General features: G+C 53.8%; 1 protein-coding gene across 1 annotated transcript; it reads right to left on the bottom strand.

Annotated features, from left to right (window-relative positions):
- Positions 1 to 311: 311 nt before the first annotated feature.
- Positions 312 to 14,229, bottom strand: ISX (intestine specific homeobox). Its single transcript, XM_019728487.3, has 5 exons — positions 14,226 to 14,229; positions 12,267 to 12,581; positions 3,284 to 3,435; positions 1,460 to 1,576; positions 312 to 551 (listed from the first exon to the last, which is right to left on the bottom strand). The coding sequence occupies exons 1-5, from the start codon at positions 14,227 to 14,229 to the stop codon at positions 312 to 314; spliced, it is 828 nt and encodes a 275-aa protein (XP_019584046.3).
- Between the last annotated feature and the right edge of the window lie 227 nt (positions 14,230 to 14,456).

Raw genomic sequence — 14,456 nt, forward strand, 5'->3', positions numbered from 1 at the left:
GAGTGACTGGCTGGAGGACACAGAGCAAGTTAGAGGAAGTATAGGTGCAAGAAGATGACCTCCTTGTTCCAGTGTTCATCCTGAGATCTGACACAGCCTCTGTCATTGAGCCAGGAGGGCCACCTTCACTGGCCACCTTGCTGCTGAGTCTGATGCAGCCTTCCATGGGGTACACTGGGGGTGCTTCCTGGGCTGTGGGCCATCATTGGATCATGAGATTGATTCCCTCGGAGGCCTGGGTGCCTTCCTGCCACGTACTTTCACCTGGAGAGGAGAGCGGCTCCATTGGGGAGAGAATGTCCATCTGGTCCCTATGTGGAAGTGGCACAGATGCTGCCCCATTTGGGGTGCAGAGGGGGAAGGCAGCAGAGTGTCGGAACGCAAGTCTGCTGGAGGAGAGGGCCTGGCAGAGGCTGTGTCTCCCATGGGTGGTGTGGGAGGAGGGTGATCCAGGCAGGGAACCAGGCGGAGGCCAGCTGACCCTGAGCCGATGGATAACAGCCTGGGGGAGGAGCCAGCCTGGGCAGTGCAGGGGGCAGCAGCAGGGGACCCTGTCACAAGGAGAGAGCAGGAGAGAAGTGAGTGCTAAGCTTTACCCTGGGCTGTCCTGCAGCTTCCCAACTTTCCCCCCCATGACTTGGGCAGCTTGGACTGGGTAGGGGACCAACCTGGGGAGAAGTGTGTGCCCTGGGGGCCAGAAACCCTGGTCCTCATCCCACCATTTACAGCAATTGCTTGATGTGGAAAAGTCACTTTGCTTCTCTGAGCCTAGTTTCTGCATTAGCCAAAAAAAAAAAAAAAAAAAAAAAAAAAAAGAGATTAAAAAAAATCCTGCCTCATAGCATCACTGCAGGTCTGCACAAACCTTTAGCCATAGGACTATTTTGTGTAGTGCTGTCTCCCCAGAGTGGGGCAGCTGGTACACACCCCAAGTATGTGTTGACTCAGTGGACAGCTAATACTGAGGGAGCACTTCCTACGTACCAAGCATGCTTCACCTCACATCTCAGTCATTTCATCCTCATCAAAACTATTACTGTCCTTTGAGGGGCACAGGGACTCTTCCAGGCCATCCTGCTGCTCAGCGCAGAGCTGGGATTCGAACCTGGGCAGTCTGACTCTGGAGCCAAAGTGCGTGACTTCTGTGTACCATGCTTTACTCCGTGACTCTATTCTGTAAACTGAAGTTGTGCACAAGTAATACAAGCCAGTCCCCAGAGGAGGAAGAGGCACTGTGATTGTCACTCCGTGGGTGAGAACGTGGGGACAGAATGAGACAGTGACTTGTCCCACGTCCCATGGACTTCTAGAACATCCTTGCCCATGCTCTTTCTAAAAGAATCCCCCTTGCACCTTTGACTGTAGACAGAGCCCCGAGGTGTTTCCTCCCATCTGAGTCTGTGTGGGATCTTCCCAGACAGTGGACCCCCCCAAACTCCTTGGTGCCTCAGCTACTCACACCCATGTCCGGATTTGTGGCCAGGGCTGAGTTGGCGTCACTCAGTTGCTGCGACACCCCAAGGCTGCCTAGCTTCTCCTGTTTCCGCCACTTGGCTCGCTGATTCTGGAACCAGATCTGGGAGAGGGAGAGAGAGGATGGAGATAAGCGACATGTGTTTTCTCCATCGCGTACCTCCCCAAATGTGTATAATAATGACATCTTCCAAAGGACGGGCCCTTTACAGTTTAGAAGGCTCCATGGCAGCCAGGGTTTCTTTGGCTCTGCAGGTCAACCTTCTGAGAGCGGAGTGGGGGGTCACAACTCTCAGAGCCTGCAGGGCTGGGGGCCCATCTGGGAGTGAAGCATCTGGGTGGTACAGGATTCGTAGTGGTGGGGTTGGCGGTGCACAGAACGTAAGGGGCCAGCCTCTCAGCTTCCATGTGGGAACGTGTGCCCAGCCTTGCAGGCTCAACCAATTTCTAAGGCAGAAATCTTGATTTTTATGTGAAAGTTCTGAGTTTTAAAATATTGTGCAGATCAAATAGAAACCACCTGTGGGCTGTTTCCTCCTGGTGGGCCACCCGTTTGCAATCCCCACGAGCCGCCTGGCGTCTATGGGAACACTGACAGTTCCCCGTATTCATGAGTGCCCTGATGGTCTCGGACACATGGCCATTTGGACTTGGTCATTCTGCTGAGGCAGCTGCTGACTTCTGAGCTGCGGGTGCCACCCACTTAGCTGGTGACTGATTCCAAATGGGAAGAAAAAAGGGGGAAGTCTAGGCCGGGGTGCTTTGTAGCCAGAAGAAAAGTAGGTTGGGTTAAAACGAAGAGTAGGGCCCTGGCTCCGATTTTGCATTTAAATGAGTCCATCATATTTGTTAAGAAACAAAAATGAATGACTTAAAAAACTGTGTTAGAGAGATGCAAGCATTGGGTCTGGGTTTGCTAGCATGGTGATTGCAAAATTGGGGAACTGCAAAGAAGGCAGGACATACACCCCTGGTGAGTGACAGGGGCTATTGTATCTCTAACCACAGATGAAGCTATAGATACTCAGGTGTGAAGAAATGAGAGGACAAATTAGGCAGTTGGTGCTTTAACCACGTCTCAGACCGTGGACCCAGAAGCCTTTCCACCTCTCTGGGCCGCCTCCGAAGTTATGCCCAGGTGGCCCAGATCAGGGGTCGGCAAACTAAGGCCTGTGGGCTAAATCTGGCCTTCCACCTGTTTTTGTATGTGTGGCTCATGAGCTAAGAATGCTTTTCACATTTTAAATGGCTGGGAAAAAATCAAAAGAAGAATGTTTTGTGAAACATGTAAGTTGTACAAAATTGACATTTTAGTGTTCATCGATAAAGTTTTATTGGAACACCGCCATGCTCATTTCTTTACGTATTGTCTATGGCTGCTTTTATGCTACAATGGCCGAGTTGAATAGTTGTGACAGTGACCATATGGCCTCCAAAGCCTAACATACTTGCCATCTGGCCCCTTACAGGGAAAGTGTGTTGACCCCTGGTCTAGATTGTCAAGACCTATTTTGCGAATGAGGCTGCATGGTGAATATGTTCTAGAACTGTGGTCATGTGGAAAGGAAGGGTGTGGAAGCAGATGTCGGGGACCATCACCGGTGCCATTTCCAGCCCCCAAGGAGAGAAACTGTCTTATAACTATGGTAACCTCCTTTCCTGGAACATGTTTGGCACATGTGACTACGCTCATAGGACAAAGCCAATGGAGAGTTTCGGACGGGGTATCCCGGAGGGTGTCGGATCCATCGTGTCTCACCCATGGCCCCAGGTGCCTTGAGGTGGGGGCTGAGGGTGGGGGTGGCTGTACCTGTACCCGAGCTTCTGGGAGGTTGAGCCTGGCCGCCAGCTGGCTGCGGATATGCACGTCTGGGTAATGGGTGAAGTGAAAGGTCTTCTCCAGCTCGTGCAGCTGCTCCATGGTGAAGGTGGTTCGGACCCTCCTCTTGCTCTTCCTCTCTTCTGATTGGAAGAGGGGCCAAGGTGTGTTAGTGACCTTGGTGTTGGATTTGTGTGGCCTTGTTCCACCCTTTCAACCTCTGCGACCACTACCGGGCCTTGGCCCCTCGCACTTGCAGTTGTGCAGTATTCTTTTTCCTAGAAACCCTGACCCTAGGCTGCCCCTCTTCCCGTCCATCCTAGACAGTGAGGCCAAGGTAACCTTCTAGAAACTCCTCCGATTGTCCTCCCACTGCTCAGATGCCTTCCATGTCTCCCCTTTGTCTACAACAGGGGATGGCAAGCTACAGCCTGCGGGCCCAATTGTCTGTTTTTGTCAGTAAAGTCTTCTTGGGACACAGCCCCACCCATTGGTTTATGTACCGTCTGTAGCTGCTTTTATGCTATAGCAGCAGAGACCATAGGGCCCACAAAACCTAAAATAATTACCATGTGGCTCTTTACAGAAAAAGTTTGCCAACCTTGGTCTGCAAAGTAAAGACTGAACTCCACAACAGTCAGCCCCTGGCAACCTTTTTCCAACCACGGGTCCAGCCTCATGTCCACTCAGGGCCAACTACATCCTATATCATGTGTGGGGCCTAGTGCCAATTGAAAATGTGGGACCCTTGTTCAAAAAGCAGGAAGAAAGATTTTTCCTTTCTTCCTTAGTCTTTCTGACCTGTCAGGGTGTGTTTGTATTTGCTAGTTAAGGCCGTGTTCCCTCAGGCATAAGGATACTAACAGGGACAGTGTGGACCCTCACAGGGCCCCGAGGACCACGCTTCCACTTGGTGCCTGGCTGTGTGTGCCTGACCTTGACCATCCTCACACACACGCCTGGCCCATTCCTCCACCCCAGGATGGAGGAGGCAGTAGTCACTGGCTCCAGGTAGGAAAAGTGGTGGCTACGAGCCCACCCCAAGGAAGGGGATGAGCATGAATCGAGGATCCAGGCCCCTGGTGGGTGAAGCCCAATGGTCTCGTTGGACGTCACTTACAACACACAGATTCAAACATAAAAATTAGAAAGAATTTCGAGATAGTGATCATAAGCATTAAACCATGAAATCCCTTCTGAGTGCACCTTGTGCAATTACACTGGTCACACACACGCCCATGAAGCCAGGCGTGTGTGTGTGTGTGTGTGTGTGTGTGTGTGTGTGTGTGATAGGGCGATCAGGTATTTGATTTGGGCGTGTCAAATCTGAGATGCCTATTGGTTGTTCAAAGGAAACTATGGACTAGGCAGATGCATATACATTTGGAATTCAAAGGGAAGCTCAGGCTGAGGTTCATATTTGGGAATCAGCACATCATTGACCTTTGCAGTGAGGGGAGTAGGTGAGATCATTTAGGCAGGACGTGTAGGTGGAGAAGAGTGTGTGTGGGGCCCCTCCACCACTCAGAGGTGCAGCCGCCAACGTGGGAGCCAAGAGAAGCCAAAGAGGGAGACCAAGAAGGCAGTCTGTGAGGTAGAAGGAATGCGAGGAAGGTGAGTGGCGGACACCCAGGGAAGAGACTCTTCCAGGAAGAAGGAAGGCTCAGCTGTGTCCAGGCTGTGAACAGATTAATTACAACGAGGACAGAAGAGTGGTCGTGGAACCTGGCTCTGCTGAGGACCTTAACGATGGCCGTTCTCACAGAGCAGAGGCAGTGAGGGCTCAGGTGGCAGAGGGCTCCGGAGGAGAGGAGGGGACGCGAAGCAGAGGAGGTGGCAGCTGTCGACAGCCCTTCAAGGAGCCTTGCTGGGAATCTGGAGGAAGAAGCACAGTTGATAGCTGCAGAGGGGACATACCTGTGGTCCAGGGGATTTAAGAAAAACGCACATGACAACATCATGTAAACTCCCCAGTAACCTTTCTCCCTGTGTTGCAATTTCCTCTAATCGCCACGTATCTCTAGGAGAGCGAGTATCCGTTCAGTCATGGAGCCGACTTTTTTGGCATTGGGGAAACTGGAAGTACAACGCCAGGAAGAGGAAGGGTAGACCGGCCCATGCCATGTCCGTGCTGGTGCCTGGGGAGGAGGAGGACGTCCGATGGAGAAGATGGTGCTTGGGAGCCCTGGCTGGTGACTCAGAGCAGAGTGGACCTGCCCCTGGTGCACAGGGCAGGGAGGGGTGGGGAAGGGCAGTGTCTGAACGGTCGGCTCAGGAAGTATGAGGGTCCGCACTTTGGTTTTCCCACCATATGCAGGAGGAGGCTGCACTAGGGACAGGGTAAGAGGGTCGGCAGGGCTGACGCTTGGGGTACAGACCACAGGGGGTATAAGACAGAGGAATCGTGGGAGGGAAGGCAGACCAGCAGACCGGAGTATGGAATCCTGCCCACAGAACACAGAACTCAGCCCGCAGATATTTGGACCTCATTAAACAGGGAGCTGGAAGTACCAGCTCATATATGGGGCACCCCACATACGAGATAAGATTCTTTCTTAATCATCAGGAAAGGCTGGGGTCTTCTGGGCCCCAGCTCAGAGAGGACGATGGGGGTGTTGGGCTCGGTCGTCGGAGCCCTGGAGGGAGCACCAGATCGGGAGTGAGAAGATCCTTGAGTTCCTGGCCAGGCCCGGCATCTCTGGACCAGGAAGAGAAGCCCAGAGCTGCTGACCACAGCGCAGCCCAACCACGGTGCTGACCAAGGGCACCCAGGGAGGCCACGTGGGGTGGCAGGGAGACAGTGAAGAAGGTGGTGGGAAGCTGCCCCGCTTTCAACTTGCTCCTGTCCCCCTTATTCACTGTGCAAGCTGTGATCTCACTTCAGTGGGTCTTCAAAGAGAACGAGTCAGCAGAACTTAATTAAACCTGAGCCGTTTAGCACATCGATCATAAGAAATACACAATTTACACAGGTGATTAGGCCACCTAATTATAAACCTATGTTTCTCCGTGCTCGGTTCCCTTCCCTGATTATACCTTCTCTGCAATCTGCTAATGGGCCCCGGCTGCTCAGCTAAAGGCCCCAGGGCTTTGTCACTGGGAGAAGTCTCTGGAATGCAGTGTCCTTGTCTTCCTAAGGCAGGGGGTTCGGCCTGGAAGAGATCCAGGGCACCCTTGGGAGCCCTCCTGCAGGCTGGGGACACCTGGACATGACAGGTGGGGTGCAGGGCAGGAGTGACCAGGGCAGACGTGCGCTGGCCTCTTCTCTGCAGCCTGATGGTGGATTTCCTGCAGTTCCCTCGTGCCCACAGCACCGGCCGTGACCTCCGGGAAGCCTTCGCTGGCCTCCCTGACAGGCCAAATCTCCCTTAGCATAGGCTGTCTGAGTACCGTGTCGCCCGCTCCCCAGCACGTACCCAGCTGTCCTTGTGCTTTCATTGGTGATTAGTGGATGGTTGTTTGCTGTCCCTGCGAGACTAGAACTAGATGAGGGCAGGGTTGTACTTGGGTGTTCTGCTTGCTGTGTCGTCTCCACTCCCAGCTAATACCTGTGGTGGCTTTAAGATAGAACCCTTTGAATTCTTTCCTCCTCTAATGTGGGGCCACCGCGGTGTCTCCCACAGCCGATGGAGGACAGTGGCAGCGCCGCCAGGAAGGTTCTTAGGCTGGGTCGTGAGAGGAGGCAGCTTCTACTTGGCTCCCTCCCTCTCAGGTCATTCGCTCTGACGGACGCTGCCATTTTGGGAGGACACGCAAGTGGCATGAGGAGAGCGTCACCTGGGGAGAAACTGAGGCCTCCTCCAACAGCTGGTGCCAACTCACCGGCCATGGGAATAAATCCCCTTTATTCCAGCCCAGACTTCAGGTGACTAGAGCCCCAAACAACATCTTTACTGTGACCTCATGAGGGACCCTGAGACAGAACCCCCTGACAAGTCACTCCCAGATTCCTGATCTACAGAATCTGAATGAGATGATACATGCTTATGGTTCTCTTAAGCCACTAGGTTTTGGGATAATTCGCTGTGCAACAATAGATATGCCCGTCAGTTGGCATCCAGCAGCGCACACTTCATGCCTAGATGCAGCGTACGTACGTACACGGAGGAAGCGAATTTCAGTTACAGCCAAGGCTTTAAGCCTCCTCTGTGCACTGTCCACTTGGATTTCTCCTGACACTCTGGGGTCCTATTATTATGGTAATGTTGTCACCGCCCTGCTTGCATCCCTCAGACCTATGCTCCCTGTCAACTTCCTCCTGCCAGCATGTGTATTTCTGGGCTAAAAAGCCCCGATAATTCCGAGGAGTATGTTTGCTCCATTTCCTACAGGATTTAAGCCTCAGTTTCTCACACTGGTCACTGGCTTCATCATGTACCCTCTTCACTGTCTTTCGTTCTTTGTCTTGTTTTGTTCCTTCCCTGCTGGTGTTCTTTGCAGGTCCCAAATTACCCCCCTGTGCTCAGGCCCTTCTCTTCAGGTTTGCTTTTTGGGGAACCCACACCAAGCCGGGGTCACACCCTGCACTTCCTTGTATTCCCACAGGGCCGGAGTCAGGTTCTTATGTCTAGAACTAGCCTCCAGGTGCCCCCAGCCCTGTGGGAATGACCCCATGGCCACCTTAGGTTGCGGCTCTGGTGGCAGAGGCTGAGAAGGTATCCTATCCGGTGGAGAGAGACCAAACCACACTTCTCCTGGGAGAAGTACAAGATTTTAGCTGTGTCCTTCGGCCCTGTCTGTTCTCTGGCTCTACAGGTCTGAGGCCCAGAGCCATTAATGATGAGCCACGAGACACGTTATAGGCTTTGGCCACAGGCTCAGCCTAGGCTCCCTCTCCCAGGCCTGGAGCAGAGCAGAGCCTTTGGTTCTGGGCAGTGGGGGCTGAGGGGGGTGCAGGGGGGGGCGGGAGTGGAGAAAGAGGAGAGTGACAGGGAAAAGAGAGGAGAGAGGAAAATGAAGAGGTGAGGGAAGGTGGGTTGAATTTTGTGCCTCCAAATCCTAACCCCTGGTACCACTCAGTTGGTGGTAATTTGTCCCAATAGCCACAAGAAACTAACACAGAGGGGAGGAAAAGGGAAAGAAGAAAAGAAGGAAGGAGAGGGAGCAGAGGCTTCTAAAGGGCGAAGGTTTGGAGGCATTTAGAGGACAGGAAAGGTTGGAAGATAGAGAGCTCTGTGTGCCTGGAGAGCAGAGTAGGGGGAGGGAGGGTGTAACGGGAGGTGAATCTGGGGACCAGCAAGAACAGTCTGGGAAGGACTTTGGATGTCACACCAACAAGTTAGGGGTTGATAAACTACAGCCCGAGGACAGATCCAGCCCTCTGCTTATTATTGTCAATAAAGTTTTATTAGAACATAAACATACCCATTCATTTACACACTGTCTCCTTTTCAGCTATGACAGCAGAGTTGAGGAATTGAAACGGAGACCATCTAGCCCCAAAGTGTAAAGTGGCCTTTTGTAGAAAAATTTTGCTGACCATTGCTATAGGATGTTCCTCAAATCCCAAGAATGTCACCGTGTCATCTCCACTAGACACGATGGGCAGAAGTCAGCACTGCCCCGAGGTGGTGTCCCCAGGCTCTGATTGCTGCTGACCCCACCCTGCTGCAGGTGGGCGGTCATCGTGTCTGGTTCTGTTCACCTTCACCGTGTCAGCCCCCAGTCTGGCCCAGAGAAGCCCTCTGCAATAATTCCCTGGTGACTGAATGGCTCACGTACAGACAAAGGACCATGTCTGGCCTTCCCACAGGCCAGAAGACCACACCGGTTTACCCTGAGGTGGTCTCTTCCTTGCCCACATTCCTCTCCCCTTTCCCCCGGGTGTCACAATTTCCTGGCAGAGGTTGTCGGTGGGAAAGGTACAGAGATGGTCCCCCTCTTCCCAGGGTCTGAGCCTCCCGTACAAAGGGGCTTTTTCCTGATTGAGTATCCCCTGACTTTGGAGGGTCCCCTGGCTTCAGGGGCCTTGCCTCTCTCAGGTGGAGTGAGCAGTCGGCTGGGCTCAGCATCCTTTCAAGTTGGGAGACCCTCTTGGATTTTTCCATTGGCTGGAGACCTGGGAGGGTCCAAGCCTTAGATTACGCGGGCCCCTGTGAGAATGGGAAGATGTGGAGAATGGTGTCCCTGGTCCCTGCCAAGACATTTCAGGGAGGCATGACTCGGGCTGGCCCCAGTCTTGGAGGTATCTCCTCTGTAGCTCGGGACCAGCCCCCCCAAGAGCGGTCCTTGGACCACCTACATCCGAATCTTTGGGGGAAGCTTGTTAGAATGTGAGTTCCTGGGCCTCAGCCTAGACCGAGAGTTTTGGATGCCATGTCTGGAATGTTGCAATTTCACAAGCTCCCTAGGTGACTGGGCTCTAGAGGTAATGCTCGCCAGTCAACCTCCATAGCTGCTCCACAAAGCCCTTCCAGTGGTAAGTGGAGACAAAGAGGAATTTATTCCTCTAGTGTTATTATTGGGGTGGCAGAGGACGCTGGACACACCATTTCTGGTCCCACTGCCTTCCATTCCCCGAGGGGTCCTGCATGCCAGCAGGAAAATGGGACAGAGATGTGGAGAGGCCTTAGCTGCAGCATCCAGCCCTGGGCTGGTGGGGGCTCCTGTGACGACAGGGAGAGGAAGAGGCTGGGGAGACGGTTTGCCGTCTGGCCTGCCCTTCCTGTCACCCTGCTCAGCCCTGCATGGTACGGAGACCCCCCTCTTCCCAGAGGAAGCTTCTGTCTTTGAAAATGACCATGAGTGAAACCACCAAGGCTTTTCAGCAACCATTTTGTTGTGGAATTGGTCACGGCCTGTCGGAGCTGGGAGGGACCTCAAGAATGTTCCGGCTCTGCTCTTTCGTGTTCCAGATGGGGAAACAGAGGCCCAGAGATGGAGGCGGCTTGCCTGAGGTCCTGCTGTGAATTGGTGCCAGCCTGGGGCGGAGAGGCCACGGTTCTGGAATTCCAGCTCCCATCTCTCCTCGCCCAGCGTCTCACACACTCCAGCTCATTTGCAGTTTCTGCCAGTTACCTCTGTCGTTTCTGACGTGTGGGCATCCCATCTGTATTATTATTTGCTCAGCATTTTCCCAAATAGACTTTTTGTTTACTTAAATAGGTTTATTTTTAAAACGAAACCTTAGGTCATGACCATGAATGGGTAACTGGTATCGTGCGTCCTAAGCAGAAGGTTAGTGTAGAAATAATTAGAACTGTTGACATAAATCGTCTTTCTCTGTGTGCCCTCAGAGTCATCTTGAAAACCACCAGTGGGCCCTGCACTAGTCTTGGAAATTCAGAATTCCAGCAGAGTGGGAGATGGATGGATTTACACCACCTCCGGAATAATCTAGGTGGATGCTCTCAGCCCTCCAGGGGGCCATTCTAGTGCTAACTACTCATGTAGTTTCTGCAGATGATTTGTCTTTTCTTCTTGGTTTATCATCTATCAGGTGACAACTGTGACAATTCAATAGAAGAGTAGTCATGAGAGTGCGTGAGAGCCGTGGGGCATTGTCCAATGTTACAGCTGCAATTTTGGCAATCACTTCCTGGGGGTCCACTCTGGGTGCAACAGGGTAGCTGATACGGAACATGCCAGTGTCTCGGGAGGTTTAGGATGAGTGGCCGCCTTTTTGCCTTCAGGCTAGGGCAAGGGAAGGCTCTGGGAGGTGGGGGAGATCAGACCTCTTCTCCCCTACCCTCTAGCCCACCCCCCTCTTTCCCTCTCATTAGGACAGAGAGGGCAGTTATGGATTTTATGTAGAGGCAGCGGGAGAGACTGAGGTTAGACTCCCAGAAGAATTGTTTCTGTGAATGCTCATTTAATTCACTGGAAGATACTAATGAACTTCTGAAAATTAACCTTTCCCATTGATAGACTCAGCTACAGGGAAACCCACCCGCTCCCTGGGGACATGTCGCCTTTAGGACCTTCCCCTTTGCTTTCAGCCGGGGACAACCCCCCTCTTGGGAGACTCGACTGGGAGGAGGGAGTGGGGCTGTTTGTGTGGGAAGAGAAGACATCACGGGCTCTTCTGGGCTTCCTTTCCAACCTTTCCTTGCATTAAAGGGGTGGAGAAGGGGAGAGAACTGGGAGCCTCATGTGAGATCCTCCAGACTCATTGACTGTCGGACACCAGTGGAGGCTTGAAACCACCTCGGTTTCCTCTTCCTTCACTCAACTGTTTCTCTGAGGATAAAGCTGAGGTCAGATGTGGAAAGGGACTTCCCTGCAGTCACGCAGGCCTGGGTAGAGACTGATGTCGTGGATCCCTGACTCTTGGCAAGGTGTACGTGTCCACCTCAGAGTCCTTCCTCAAAGTGGCTGTTAGGGAGGGGCCTGGGATCTGCTCATTGTTATTTGGGGACAGGCCCTGGGGTGCGCCACTGGCCTGTGGGGTGGTGGGGCTGGTGGTGCTCAGGGTGGGCAGACCCCAGGCAAAGCTTCAGCCACTAGGAGCTGAGAAGGCTGAACTCTGCTTAAGAAGGAGAATATTCCCGGCTGAGCAGGTGTCTGCAGGCAGCCAGAACCAGGCCCTGTTCTCAGGGCTTCTGCTTACTAGCTGTGGAACTTGGGGTCACCGTCCACCTCTTCCCCTTCATAGATGAGTTTCTGCATCTGTCCAGTTCTGATGATTATGTGTTTTCACTGAAGTTGGAGAGGCGGCTCGTACAGCCTCCAGGTCAGGGCCTACTGACCACATTGTAAATGCTGAATAAATAAATGGGAACTAGCATTCTCGGGGTCGCTGGGTTACAGGAACAAGCCCTGGGTCCTTGCATTCTGCAACTAACTGAGCCTTAGTGTCGCCTCTGAACCACCACAGTTCTGGCCTTGATAGTAAAGCACCAACCAGCCCAGCGCCTTGCATCTCTGAATTTTAGAGCCCTCTGTTCTGTTGGTATGTAGCCGCCTTCTCTCTGCCTGAGCCCAGCTGGGTCTTAGAGACCCAGGAATGGATAAGAAATGACCAGAAGACACTTACCCTGGGGCTGGTCCTGTGGAGGCCTGCCTGGCCTGGAGGCTGTAGCTGCTGCTTGGCTGGTGTCCTGTCCACCGGCCCTTTCCAGCCTGACTCCATCGCTGCTCTCAGCAGGCTTCTTTAAGATCTCTTCGATGGAGAAGGACAGGCCCAGCTTCTTTGGGGCCTCGCAGCACTCTGAGTCCTTCCTCTCCATGGCCCTGCAGAGAGCAGGCCCCCCCCAGCACTCTCCGTGGGCGGCGGCAAGGAGGGGCAGATGGGGCGTCGTGTGCGCCCAGGGTGATGAGGGTGGAGGGTGTACTTCCTTCCCCGAGACTCCTGGAATCAGGAGGGCAAGCGGAGGTGGAGAACCGGGGGCCTCATGTCGGATTATCCAAGCACGATTCTGTCTTCCCGGGGACTTCCATGGGCCACTTCACATTACCCCTGGGATCAAGGAGGCAGGTCACATGGGAAGAGCTGGAATGGGCTGTGCCCTGTACCCACGGGCTCAGAGACCTCGCCGGGGCAATGTCAAGGGAGTTGCCATTGCCAAATTGGGTTCCGTTTTACTGCAAAATGTCTTCTCCGGGTGGTCGGCCTCAGTCTCCCGCCTAGGCCAGGGGTCCCAAGGTCACTGCCAGTGGGAAACAGGGCATCGAGCTGGAAGGAGGAGAAAGCCTGCCCCCAGAGGGGCTCTTGTGTGTGGTCTTTTCTTGCTGGCTCCAGCCAGGCCTCTGGAAGGCTGCAGTGCCACCCTGGGGTCCCAGTGCAGCTTGAGGGTGTTCCCAGAAACCCTTCTGGACTTCTCTCAGTTCTGCTGCTTCCAGACTCCAGAATCCGCCCTCTGGAGTGCTCGTGCTTCTGCTGTCCTGCAGGTGGAGGCTCGGGGAGGGGTCACTGGGTCACTGTCAGGCCGCCTCTGTGATGGAGCTGGGCTTAGTGCTACGGTCTCAGCCTCCTGGGGTCTCTGGGCTGATGTCCATTCTCCTGTCCCCGACCTCCCTTCACAAGTTCCTCCACCGGCTCCTGGCCTGTGTGCGGTGCCTCTCCTTACTTTTGGGGATGCTTCCTGCTTCTCTCGTGCTTGCATACCCCTTACCTGCTTCCCGAGATAGCACTGAAAGGAGCCTGTCTCTCTGCCCATAAACCGTTGGCTGGGAGCTGACAGGCTGACCTGTACTTGCCAGGAGCTCTGCTCCCAATGACTGTGTAACCAGGGAGGAGGGGGCAGTAAAACAGCTGATAAGAAACTCTCCACCCTCCGTAAGGCTGGGGACGCAGGTGTCAGGGAAAAGGCGCAGGGGCAGAGGGGAACGAAAGGATGAGTTTGGGGGGCTTGGGGAGGGGCTGTGCTGGGAACTGGCCAGGCTGGAGCAGGACAAGGGAAGGTGGAAGCAGGATGGCAGGAAGTGTCCCGGCCCAATAAAATGTGTTTACTCAGCCAGGAGCGTGTAATGGGTCTCGTACATGCTGGAGGCTGGGCCAGGGCACAGTCTGCTGGGTGTTGGCTGCAGGCCGTCCCTCTCCAATGTGCTTGGAGAGGCCTGGTGAGGCCTTATGGCCTATGTGGGGACACTGAGGCCCAGGCCGCGGGGATGTAGTGGGTATCGTGGCACAGTCTGTCTGGAGTACCCTACTGGGGAGCTCTAGGACGCCATGCTGGCCACGGGAGCCAGTTTGCACGAGAGTGACAGGTACCCCGGGAGAGACCGGACACATGAATTGGGACATTACAACATAGCCTTCTCTTAGAGGCGGGGGTGGTGGGTGGCCGGTGAGGAGGCTGATTCCCTTCTCCTTGAGGAGGGTGAGTCAGGAGAGTGAGTCACACCCTGAGATGGGGAAGAGGGAAAGATCACATGGTCTGTTTTAGGAGCTGCGCCCCATGGAAGCGTCAGGCTATCGGATCCAGCCAGAGGACTCTGCGCTCTGGACGCAGGAGCAAGTAAACCCTAAAATCTTGGGAGCATCATTGCTCACCCATGTCGTAGTGAGTGTCATTGGGCATCCATTCAGGGACCCAGGCTCCTTCCACATTGGGATGCTTCCATCCCATCATGGGCTCCAAGTTTTCCAGGGAAAAGGAGAGAGTGGAAGAGGGAATTTTCTAAGTCAGAAGTGGATGTGGTTGATGTAACTTCTGCTCCTGTTCTGTGTCCAGGATGAGTCATAGGACCTCGCCTAGATGCAAGGGGCTGGGAAACAGGGTTC

This window comes from Rhinolophus sinicus, chromosome 1 (genome assembly GCF_057876585.1).
Source record: "Rhinolophus sinicus isolate RSI-liver-muscle chromosome 1, RSI-T2T, whole genome shotgun sequence".
Lineage (NCBI taxonomy): Eukaryota > Metazoa > Chordata > Mammalia > Chiroptera > Rhinolophidae > Rhinolophus > Rhinolophus sinicus.

Bases quoted from the DNA above. Each gene is read 5' to 3' on its own strand.
- ISX (XM_019728487.3), bottom strand. The intron at 3,436-12,266 runs GTAAGTGTCTTC...TCTTCCAATCAG, and splicing joins TCCACAGGACCAGCCCCAGG to AAGAGAGGAAGAGCAAGAGG. The intron at 552-1,459 runs GTGAGTAGCTGA...TCCTTGTGACAG, and splicing joins CCACAAATCCGGACATGGGT to GGTCCCCTGCTGCTGCCCCC.